The sequence below is a fragment of the Aythya marila genome, assembly GCF_965140915.1.
Source record: "Aythya marila genome assembly, chromosome: 14".
NCBI classification, from domain to species: Eukaryota; Metazoa; Chordata; class Aves; order Anseriformes; family Anatidae; genus Aythya; species Aythya marila.
In genome coordinates, this window is record NC_139055.1 from 18,409,719 (window position 1) to 18,421,375 (window position 11,657).

The 11,657-nt window shown below is 47.5% G+C and overlaps 1 protein-coding gene across 1 annotated transcript; it reads left to right on the forward strand.

Annotated features, from left to right (window-relative positions):
• The first annotated feature begins 247 nt into the window (after positions 1 to 247).
• On the forward strand, positions 248 to 8,286 carry CCNI2 (cyclin I family member 2). Its single transcript, XM_082771433.1, has 7 exons — positions 248 to 406; positions 1,285 to 1,434; positions 1,975 to 2,109; positions 2,816 to 2,890; positions 4,007 to 4,147; positions 5,182 to 5,412; positions 6,207 to 8,286. The coding sequence occupies exons 2-7, from the start codon at positions 1,321 to 1,323 to the stop codon at positions 6,612 to 6,614; spliced, it is 1,104 nt and encodes a 367-aa protein (XP_082627559.1). The 5' UTR covers positions 248 to 406; positions 1,285 to 1,320; the 3' UTR covers positions 6,615 to 8,286.
• The last annotated feature ends 3,371 nt before the right edge of the window (positions 8,287 to 11,657 follow it).

The following is an 11,657-nucleotide window of genomic DNA, read 5'->3' on the forward strand; positions in this document are numbered from 1 at the left end:
CGCCCCCCGCCCGCCCGGCCGGCGGCCAATCCCCGCGCGCTGCGGAGCCCTCGCGGCCAATGGCTGCCGAGGAAAGGCGGGGAGAGTCCCGCCCCTCCCCGCCCCGCAGCCAATCGGAAGGGCGGGCCGGCGCGTTGCCATGGCAACCGCGGGGCCTAGGCCGGAGCGAGGCGCGGCCTACTCCTGGCTCCGCCTCGGGGCCCGGCGGGGCCGGGCCGCGGCCGCGCGCAGCCGCCGAGCCCGGGGGCGGTGCGGGGCGGAGCGGCCCCGCCCGGTGCCCGGGGCCCGGCCGAGCCCCGCGGAGCCCCGCGGAGCTGCTGGGGCGGCGGCGGCGGGGCCCCGCCGGCGGCCCCATGCCCCGCCGCGCACGGAGCCCCCCCCCCGGCAGCGCGGCCCAGCCGGGCGGGTAAGGAGGGCGGCGGGGGGCGGCAGCGCTGGGAGGGCGGGACGGGCTCCTGTCAGAGCGGGGAGCTCCACGGAACTCGAGGGATAACGAGAAATTATCGGAGAAATTATTGGATAAATTATTGGAGAAATGACAGCCCGAAGGTCCCACAAGCGCTGCTGTGGAAGCCGTCCTCCGCCGCTCCGCTTGCAGAGAGCAGCAGAAATCGCAGATCTACTAACATCCTTGTTGTTTCCCCCCTTTTTTTTTTCTCTGTTTAAAACTGGGATATGAGGTGGGCATTAAAATGCTGTTTCAGGCTGAGACAGCCTCACTGTTTATCTTTTAAATAGTAGTTTTCTTCACATTTATTACGTGTAAGTACACACACAGGCTGGAGAGTGGTGTGCCCAAAGCTGCTGCGTGTCTTCAGCTCTAACAGAAAGATTAAATTGCTTTTAAACTTTTAATTGGGAAATAAAAAAAATCTCTGAAGAACAATCATCTCGGATGCTTTTTTTTAGAAACAATAGGCCTCTGTTTGCCAGAAATTCGGGATCTGCAGCTAACAGGTTGCAACTTAACTCTGCAAAGGGAGAGCTGTACGGGGCAGGGAGCGCAGTGATACATACTGCTCGTTGGTGGCTCAAGGGAGCTTTTACACAGCACGAGAGTCAGAAAGCGAGCCTGCAGTGTTTAGCTGTCTGACACGTTTTCCTCCATCATCAGCTTCCCCCTGGGAAAATGCGTGCCAGAACTGTTCTTTGCTTATCAGCAAGCAAAGAAGTTGTACGGCTGCTCCTGTCTCGTTCTCAGCACTGGACGAGCATCTTGAGAGGAAATCACCTATCACAAGGAGCTGGGATATCGCTTTATAATCCTTCTCTTGGTTTTGACAGCGGCTCCCGCCTGGGAAACTGGCTCAAAGCGTTGCTATGAAGTGCCCTGGACCTCCAGAGAGCTCAAGACTTGCCTGCTTCCTGGAAAGTGCCTTAGCCAGAGAGACTAGGATTTGGAAAGTGCCAGTTTTCCACCACCTCACCCTGAAGGTATTCTCTCGTGACCTGATCTCTGTGATCCCAAGGCTGAGCAAATTCAAGGGCTGTTAAAAAATCTGTAAGAGTAAATCAGAACCTGCCCCTGCCTCACGCCTTTCTCCCCGTTGAGGGTGTTTGAACGCAAGCTGTGCTGCAGCAGGGGCTTCAGCGTTCTCTGGAGAGGGAAATAATGAGCACACTCAGCACCTCATTCATCAGAGCTGGGCTTGGAGGTTCAGACGCGTTGTGCAAGGGCAGAGCTGTGTGCTGCCCCATCCAGCCCTCCAGTAAAATTCCAGTATGAAGTGCCTGGAAGTGCAGCTAGAGCCTGGCTGGCTGGGCAAGGTGGAGCAGTGCTTTAAATTGCACCAACGTTTGCCCTTTCCCTTGCTCTGCAGACACAGAGGGCAACTTTCTTCATTTCAAGCCTGGAGACATCTGAAATGTTAATTAGGGCGCTTAGAATGATTCAAGTCTTCCTTTGGAGATATGTTAACAAAATCATCAAAGCACTAACTGCCTTTTTTATTTCTAACTTTTTCTTCCCCTCAGGGTACAGATATCTCTCCGTCATGTTACGAGAAAACAGTTCTCTGGATTGCAGAAATCAGCTCGCAGTTCCAGTTCTACCCTGAAACATTCGCCTTAGCTATCAGCATCCTTAACCGGTTACTGGCATCAGTAAAGGTAGAGACTGTCAGCTTTTTGTCTGGTTAGATTGCTGATTGTAGGTGTCGGCAGTGCTCTGTTTGGCAGCAGATTTAGGGAGCAGTCAGGGTTTTCAGGGGGATGCTTTTAGGCATATGTACAAACGCCAGTGTTTGCCAAGGTTCTGCTGATTCACAGTCCTCAGCAGAAGGTTGTGTGCCCTGCAGTCCAAATGCTGCCGTAAGTGTAAAGAACTCAGGTACCATGAATTGTCTCTGCTAAACACAAAACATTAAAGCATTATCGCTTTTAGTGTTTTGAACTCACTACTTTTAACCGAACTGTGGGGCCAACTTTTTCCACAGTTCAAGCAACAGCAAAGTTAGGAGTTGAACTGACCCTTGCAGCTCTTAATTCTGGTCTGATCTATACTGGCACGTGACACAAGCATATTAATGTCTTTGTTAAGAGGAGGAGCACTGCATTGTAAACACTGTTGCATAGCATCATCTAAAACTGTGGGATACGTGCATAAAAATGGCACCACGAAGAGGATTTATTTTGTTTCACTTTGGATTTCCTTGATCTATTTTTGGCTTCAAATGAATTTTACTGCAGCTAAACTAATTCAGAAACAGCTGTAACTTAAATGACAACTTGAAGCTTGTGCGTCTGTAGTTGAATGACAATTATTCCTCCCCAGACTGTTATCTCTTTACCCAGTGTTTTCTTTTTCTCCCTTCAGGCCCAATTAAAATATCTTCAGTGCATAGCAATTTCCTGCCTTGTCCTTGCAGCAAAAACCAATGAAGAAGATGAGGTCTGTATGTTTATAATTTTAAATTCTCTAAACTCATCTCTTTTGTTCAAGTTATTTGTGTTTCCAGGTCTTTTGACGACTTGGACATAACAAGGAAGTCTGAATTTGTTTACCCTGAGTAGGCATTAAGGGGTGGCTGTAACATTTTCAGTCCTTTTTCACCAGCGCATGGAAGAGTTGTGACCTTTATGGATGAAGGGCTTGTATTTGCTTATGTAATGGATGCATTTCCCTCCTGCACTTAAACCTCCTCTTCTCTCCTCATCAGACTCCACAGCTCACAGTAAAACTTGGTCTGGGGGGAGAGTCAAGACACACAGCTGTGTGTGTACATGCACAGCTCTGTGTGCACAACATCAAGGTGCTGTAATTCTCCTGTGATAGGTCCTGGGAGGGTAGGGTAGGCGAGACAGAGCAGGGGTTCTTCAGAGGAAGCTTAAAATGGATGAGTTTGCTTGGAGTCAAAACTAGGTACTGAACTTGGTGAGGAAATGATTCAGGTCTGTACCTCAGGGTGGGCACAAAAAATCAGCAAATAGCCATGGAAGTGTGAGCTTACAAGGGATAATCATCCAGTGCATCTAGCTAAAATCTCTCATGGCAGAAACAGACTGATAGGCTTCTTCAGACAATTACAAACATGAACCAAACAGACCTTGAACAGCATTTCAGAGTGTATTTCTCCTCTTCCCTTCATTCTGTTTCACAAAAGAACAGAAAACCTAGGCACTGGAGTCAGATGTGCTTCTCTTCAAATATCCTCTGCTGTAGCGAAATGCCCATCGTAACCTTTCTAAGATGTATCATGGCAAGGTTATTCTTTTCACCTCAGCTAAAAAGGAGAAGCTGAGTCAATGACCACAGGAAACCAGACAACTACAAAAGTCTCTGTAAAACAGGAAGCCTCCTCCTAGCTTGTCAGGGGAGCAAAGCTAACGAGACCGGTCCTCATTTATTGTGAGTTACCTCAGGAGAGTGCTCTCCTGGACGAGCGGTCTGTGTAGCACTTTGGGATGGGTACGGAGTTGTTAGAGCCCTTCACAACACAGAGAAATGCACACAGCACTGTGTAGGAAGGTGCCTTCTTTATTTTTATTTTTAATTTTTTTTTTACAGGTAATACCATCGGTGAAGATGCTCGCAGTGCAGAGTGGTTGTAAACGCTCTCCAGCTGAGATCTTGAGAATGGAAAGAATTATACTAGATAAGCTTCACTGGGATCTTTACACGGCAACACCAATGGATTTCTTAAACATTGTAAGCACTAAGTTTTGCTTTTTTTTTTTTTTTGTTTAAAGAAACAGTTTATCAAATAATACTAGAAAACACGGATGCACGCACGTACACACCCACACATCCTTCCCACGACGCTTTGCAAACTGCCAGCTCTTAGCTACCTGCAAGCCTTTTGACAAATGCTACAATGATTTATTATTTTTTTAAATTAACTGCTATTTAAAACCTCTCATTTTGCTCAAAAAATTTACTCCCATCTTTAAAGGGCAACTAAAATGGACATTAAAAAGATTCTCATAAAGCACAACTATACGCCATTTTTATTTTTTTTTAAATACACACTGCAAAAATATTTCTAACTATTTCCATTCTATTAATACTGTACATAGAAAGCTGTCCGTTTTGCTACATTTCACACACAGGTTTTTCTTAAACCATTTCCCTTTTCATCCCACTGATAACTCACCCTTGTTTTACGCAATTAGACCACCCCAATCTGGCACTTAGTTCACATTGCAGTTACTAAATATTTGATAGAAACAATTAAACTTTGTCTTCAAGAAACGATCATGTGCTAGTAAGGCAAAAATCATGTCATACAAACATCCTGGATCCCTTTTATAAGGTTATGTGCAAATATTAAGCCATCTTAGGCTGCTGATTGTAAAAACTGCCTTTCTTAGGTGCTTGTTTCCTCAGTAAATTCAGAGTACATTGTTTGTTATTGGTTTTACTCTACTCGTATCTGCTGGTCTGAACCGAATCTCCAAGATAGCAATCTGGATAACATAGAAACTTCAGAAATTGTTAGGAAACACAGACCTTTTACATTCATTATAAGCTCAAAAACAGTTCAGTGGTTGGCAAGTACAAACACAAAACACAAAAAAAAAAAAAAAAAAAGGTGGGTATGGGGGGAAACCTTCTTGGATTCCTGATACGAGATGAAATTAGTCTGTACGTTTGGTCGGTAACATACGAAAACATACAAAGTTCACTGACCTCTGCTTTTTTTTTTTTTATATATATATGTATTTTTTTTTTCTTCTCTCCAGTTCCATGCCATGGTGATGTCCAACTGGCCCCATCTACTAAATGGGCAGCCTCAGACGAATCCTTCCCGCCACGTTGCGTTCTTGACCAAACAGCTACAGCACTGTATGGCGTGCCACCAACTAGTGCAGTTTAAGGGCTCCACATTGGCCTTGGTGATCATCACCTTAGAGTTGGAGAGGCTGACTCCTGACTGGTTTCCTGTTATTACTGATCTGCTAAAGAAAGCACAGGTAGGAATCAAAATGGCCTTTGGTTGCAACTCTCGAGGCCGGGCCACCAATAAATAAATAAATAAATAAAGTGCAGGCGTATTTACCACCCACATTGCACTTCAGCAGATTTCTGAGAAGCCTGTGTCCGTGTTCTGGCTTTGCTAGTGCTAACAGAAGGAGTGAAACTATTAAGGGCTGGGGCCTTCCCTTTGGCAGGGAGAGGAGGTTTCCAAAAGAGCTTGGCCCCAGATAGCTCCCTGCCTCCTGGCCAAGGAGATTCTCCCATCCTGGGAGGGGCTGAAAGCTCCTACAAAGCTTTTGCCCATGTGCTGTGTCCTCAGCTTCCCACTGAAGATGGTGAGAACTTCTAAAAGCAGTTACCTTGCTTTTAAAATCTAACCAATGTAGCTTCTAATGATACATACAAAAGGCAAGCTCTGTTTTTTTTAAACTTTTCTCCAGCTTCATAGAACACCTGCTTTTTAAGAGCGTAGGCTTAGAAGGCAAATGTCCCAGGTCGGCAGCTTACCATCAACTCATTTTGTCACTTTGAAATAAGTAGCTGTCTGCTGTCCCTGCTGGACCTCACAGCCTCCTAACTAGAGGGAGCACTCACCCACCTGTTGTGTAGAGGTTCAGGAGCTCCTGGTTAAAGGTTTTGCATCAGGCTCAGTATGCATATTGCTTATGTGCATCTGTTGAGGTGTCCAATACAGCCTGTCCCTGCCCTCCCCCTAATTACAGGCACAGAAACAGTGGCCAGAGTAGAAAATAATTTATGATGAACTTACCAAAAAAATCTGTCTTTACAGGTTACCAGTACTGAATTCATCCACTGCAAAGAGTTCGTGGATCGAGAGCTAATGCGTTTGCAGCCATCCAACGCCATTTATATTTTTTATCCCGTCACTCAAGCCATCCAGGGCCATCCCGAGGCAAGCTTAGCCTACCCTTACCCTTCTGGATTGAAACATTCCCAGCAGGCAAGGTTGAAGGTGGCTGTAAGGCAGCCAGTTCCAGCAGCTTTCACATCTACTCCAGCCCAAATTCCTGATGACGCCATGGAGACAGATGAATACTATGATGGATTCAGCCAGCTGTACAGTGAGGATGGGGGAGCGGATGGTGGGAGGGGGCACCTGGGCGGCTTCTGCCCTCAGCTGAGGCCTGGAGAAGGCAGCTCCCCCTGTCCTCCCCTACAAGCACCTGAAAGGGACTAGTGGAGACCGTCCTGCCTTGGAAGCAGCGCCTGTGGGACCAGTAGGTCCCAGCAAACAGACCAATAGACACAACAGAGCGAGAGCACTGCTGTGTCTTTCAGAGGATAACGACAAAACGGTGTTATTTTCCTATTTATGCATTTTTCTAGCAGTATTTGCTACTCCTCATTTTTAACATCATGTAAATACAGAAAGCTGGGGAGGGGAGGGATCGGTCACAATCCCACAACTCAGGGATCAGCTTGGCAGAAGGCTACGAGCTACGCCAGAGAGCACCGCATGCCTCAGTTTATTTTTTAAGATTGCTGTGATTAAGTGTGAGAGATGAGACATTTATTTCTTCCAGCACACTCCATCGTTCTTATTGGAGCTAACGTGACTTGCCCATGGCAGAGCCAAACAGGAGCTGCTTTCAAGGAAGGGGGAGCTCCCACTGCTGGCTCTGTAAGAGCAGTCCTTAGGTAGGACCAAGGTTTTGATTTAACAGTGAAAAGGCTGTGAGCCAAACCATTTAGTTTTTTATTTTTTAAGACCTTACCCTGAATCCAAGGGTTCTGAGGTCCGTGCTCCTTCCTGGGTGAGCCGTTAAAGGCCCCCTCCAAGTTCCCGGGAGCTGTGGGAGATCACGTCTTGGCTGCAGACAGCACTGCCCAGCTTGTACCATCCAGGCTGTTTTTTTTTCCTGTCTTACCAGACTGGACAATGGAAAATGCCTTCAACTAATTCCTTACCACTACCAGCGTAGTTCCTGTTAACTGTTAATCACTATAGCAAAGCAGTTTTACAATCTACAAAGGTCAGTTCAAGCTTCTCTTGCACTTTTAAAAATGGCCTTACACGTTCCTTCAAAATATTTTTTTTTTTAAAGGTGTTTTAAACACCAGGGCCAGCATTTTCAGGTGCTAGTTGTACTAGTTAGGAGTTATAACCCAGACAGTACTGTATGAGTAACAATACCTGCAAGTCTGTCACAGAGCAGGAAAGGCTTTCATGGAGCCCAGCACAGGCTACGTGCTGAGCAGGCGTCTCAGTGATACTGGATAAATAAATGGGGAGCAAGGGTAAGAAAGGAGCAAGGAAATCCTTACACTGCTTGGCAGCAGCGCTCGCCAGTGCAGCAAGAAATTTCCTGGCCTTTCTTCATTGGCTCATCTTCTTACCTGGTAGGAGAGAAAGTCCCGGACTGCGAGCTTTGCAGGCGTGGAGTCCTGAGCAGCTCTGATAACAGATAAAGCTTTCCAAAGTCTTACATTGAGATTTTGCCAGAGCTGGTACTGAGGAAAGAATCAGCCTCGTATTTGTGCAGGGAGAAAGTCAAGCTTTTCTTCTGAAACCGCAAAGGAAGCAGTGCCCAAGTGTTCCAGAAGGAAGCAAGTCAAAGCCACCACACCGAGTGCCGGGGGATGCCCCAGGAGCAGGGCTCAGCACTCCTCCCCACACCTGACCCGTTTACAAGGTGTCCTGCAGCCGGGAGCTGGGCAGTGGCGTGCTTGTGACGCGTTATTTATTAATCCTACCAAATCCCACAGGGAAGGTTTTCTCTCTGTGGTAGGGCTCTTTCCTCCCGCGGTGTGGCACCTTCCTTTTCTATCAAACTGTGACTTGACTGCCCGACTTTCTGAAGGAGAAAAGTTGCCTTTTGTAGTTTACTTTAAATAAAATATAATCTCGGTCTGCGTGTTCTCGGCGTGCTCCACGAAGAGGCCAGCAAAAAGGCAGTGCCCTCAGCAGCCCCTGCAGGAAGCTGGGCTGCGTGTCTGCTTCCCGTCTCTAGTTCTGCTTTTCCTCCCATCCCTTTTTCTACCTTATCTCAAGCATCTTCACCAGCTGCGTTAACCGATGGAAGTGTTAGCAGAAAAATTCTGCACGCAGTAATCGACGTGCTCTACCTTCATACCACAACAGCTCCTATCTGTTTTTCACCCCTGCTTTGAGTCTACATACGTAGTCTCTCACCCATATGCTGGATAACACGTTACAAACCAACAGAACTGCTCTTCAAAACCCCCGTGGTGCACTACGAGCCACATTCCAGAGTGCACATTAACGGGGAGTTCAATCTAAAAGCTGAAGCCCGTGCTGAGAGGCCCTGCACAGTCCCGTGTTCCCAGTCGGGGTGCAGGATGACAAACTGGACTGGGAGCAGTGCAGCTGGAGGCTGCTTCTCTGCTAGCACAGCGCCTGCCCACACTTCTCCCAGTGCTGAATTAGGATAAAGGAACGAACAGAACAGAGCAAGCCTTTTGTCCAGCTGTTTCACAGACCGTGACTATCTCCTGTCTCAGTGCCTGTCTGCTCGGATTGCCGGTGCATGCACATCACAGCCACAGGTTGTTCCCTCCCCCAGGATTGTGTTACCTGCAGCTGGGCTCCCCCCTCGACCCCGCAGTCATTCTGCTGCCCCGTTCTGGCAGAACGCACTGGATTCAGCCAGCACGGCTGACAAACACCCGACGTGCTGAGGGCCAGTTTTGTGGGGTTGGTTTGGGGAATGCTCAGTCCTTGTAAACAAGAGAACATTTACACAGCACTTCCAAAGAGCTCTTAGGGTGAATTGGATCATTTTCTTTTCAGAATTCAGCGATGCTCTAAACGAACGTTTCCTGCATCAAACACTTACAGCTTGTGGCCCTCCTCACCCACCGCACACCCCGTGGGCCCGGCCGTTACCTCCAGCCGTGGCACAGGGGGCTGCTGGCTGTACGAGCACATCCAGCACACACAGGACAAGGGGGTTAACAGAGGGAAGCTGGAACGACCGCGAGGATTGTGAATTTGGACAAAGCACTGTGTTCTTCCAGTGAATATAATTAGCGTACAAAACGCGTTTAACAGATGTTTGTTAAACATGTCAGTTCTATTTTTATTAAACCCAACTTTGGTACAAGCAGGTCATTCCTGAGATTCATTTACAAGTTTGTTTAAAATGAAGGTAAACCAGGGCCTTGCCCTGTTCCTTTGAGAAGTTAGCCTGGGACACAAACATCAAGAGTTTTTTTTAAACAAGTTATTTATGTAAGGGGAAGTCGGTCTGCTATAAATGCAGAACATAAAGCCTGGAATGCCGACACTCCAGCTTTAAAGCATTTCCCCTCCGTTACCGAACTATTTAGTTGTCCTTTAGAAGGGTTCTGCTCTTACCCAGCACGTCCCAGCAGGAGCTGCAGGAGTCCGGGCTGGCCAGGCAGGAGCGCTGGTAACAGAAGTAAGGGCGAGGGCAAAGGGGGCTTTAAAGAGGGGTTAAGTGTGAGGCACGTGGGTTACAGCCCTAGGAAAACTGAACAAATTGAGGCTTGGGGATTTAGGTTGTAAAGCCTGTAAGTCTACAGGAAAGAAAAGCTACAAAGGAGTTATTGCTAAGGAACACCAGAGCCCGGCTGAAGCGTTAAGGGCGTTAGGAGGTTCTCAGGTTACGGCCCAAAACCAGACCGAGGAGAGGAACGAATGAAAATCCCATTACAGTGGCAGCTCAAGCAGCAAGCTGAAAACTTGTCTCGGACTAACCCGACCTCGTTCCCCTTCCCTTGGGAAGTTTAGTCACAGTGTTAAGTGCCTCGTCCAGGCTCTCACCCCAAGATTAGTGTTTTGGTTTCAGTGCAAGCCATGCATCAGCCTTAATTAGCAATTTATCTTTTGGCAAGTACCTCAGATTTTGCCTTGATCAAGAAACCTGATCAAGCAAAAACTTTTCCCAATCAGAAGACACAGAGCATCTTAGTCCTTGCTATATGATCTCTTCTGTGCAATATATGGCAAGCTTAAAGGTGAAAGCACCAATTAATTTCTTCTGCATGAGATGTTTTGGCCTTAATAAATCTTCTAATTAACATGTCTTCCTGTTGTTATGGAGCACGCAGTGGGAAGACTAAAAAAGCTACAGAAAGAACAAAAGAGAATCAATGTTTAAGTTTCAGTTATTTACAGGAGGCAGAGACAGCACGAACAGGTCAAAGTACAAACCTCACGCAGCCGCCTGGGAGCGTGCAGGGCCGGGTACGCAGGAGATGGTGGGACTGAAACCACCACAACCTGGAGAAGCTCCCATGGCTGCTGAGGTTGTGTTTGGGACTGGTTTGAACTTTTAACGAGGGCAGGCTGCCGACACAGCACCTGAGATGCCCCGTGCTGCAGGGGACGGTGCAGGAAGGGGCTGAGCGCTGTACAGGCTGCACAGAGGGAGCAGACTGCCCACTGCCCTTTAAGCAAGCTGCATGTTATATGCAGAAAGCACAGGGCTCTGACACCAACCAGTCCCTGCTGCAGCACGGTACGTATTCATGTTTCTACAGCAATTTTGGAAGCAGCCAGCAGCACCGACTTGGTTTAGTTCCTGAAATCAGGGGTGCAGAAAAAGCTTCAGTCAGAAGCACCACTTCAGCAACACCGTGCATCAGCCAAGCTCCGCTTTTTGGTTTTGTCCCAGGTGCAGCACTGACCTCAGCCCAGTAGCAAATAAAACCCAGAGACACACAGAAAACTGAACACAGCTTCACAGAGAGCAATGCCCCGCAGAGCTGACACCAAGAACAGAGCTTCAAGCAACAATTTCGTCAGCAGTCCCTGAAAAGAGAAACCCGAAGTGAAGCTGTGCACTTTTGGCCGTGATGTGGCCAAAATAACGTGGTAAGATGCATTTTTTCCAGAAAAAGCACGCCGCTCTGGTTTGTATGAAGAGGAAGTACCACTCAGACACTGCCACTGTCCATTTCTGCTCCTTTGTCATCCTACCCTTGAACCAGCTGTTTGGGCATTGCTTCAGCAGTGGAACTGCAGTGAATCTCCCCTCTCAGTCACAAGATCCCACAGAGAAGCACTAACGAGCTTTAAGGCAGCTTTTGCCTGAACAGCGATGGAGTTTGGATTAATGCCTTAGAATCTCTCCACAAATTGCAGATGTCCTTTTCTGCATTTCGTATGATGTAGAAGTTAATTCTATTTTTGAGTGTTCCCAATATTCAGAAGATACACTTGGTTCTGGGTAAGCTTTGCATCGTTATGCATCGTTACTTCAACTAGGTAACACAGGAAATCCACCGCTAAATA

Excerpts from the sequence above, each read along its gene's own strand:
- CCNI2 (XM_082771433.1), top strand. The coding sequence starts at position 1,321 with ATGAAGTGCCCTGGACCTCCAGAGAGCTCAAGACTTGCCTGCTTCCTG. Across the intron at positions 2,891-4,006 it reads AAACCAATGAAGAAGATGAG|GTAATACCATCGGTGAAGAT; the intron begins GTCTGTATGTTT and ends TTTTTTTTACAG. Across the intron at positions 5,413-6,206 it reads ATCTGCTAAAGAAAGCACAG|GTTACCAGTACTGAATTCAT; the intron begins GTAGGAATCAAA and ends CTGTCTTTACAG.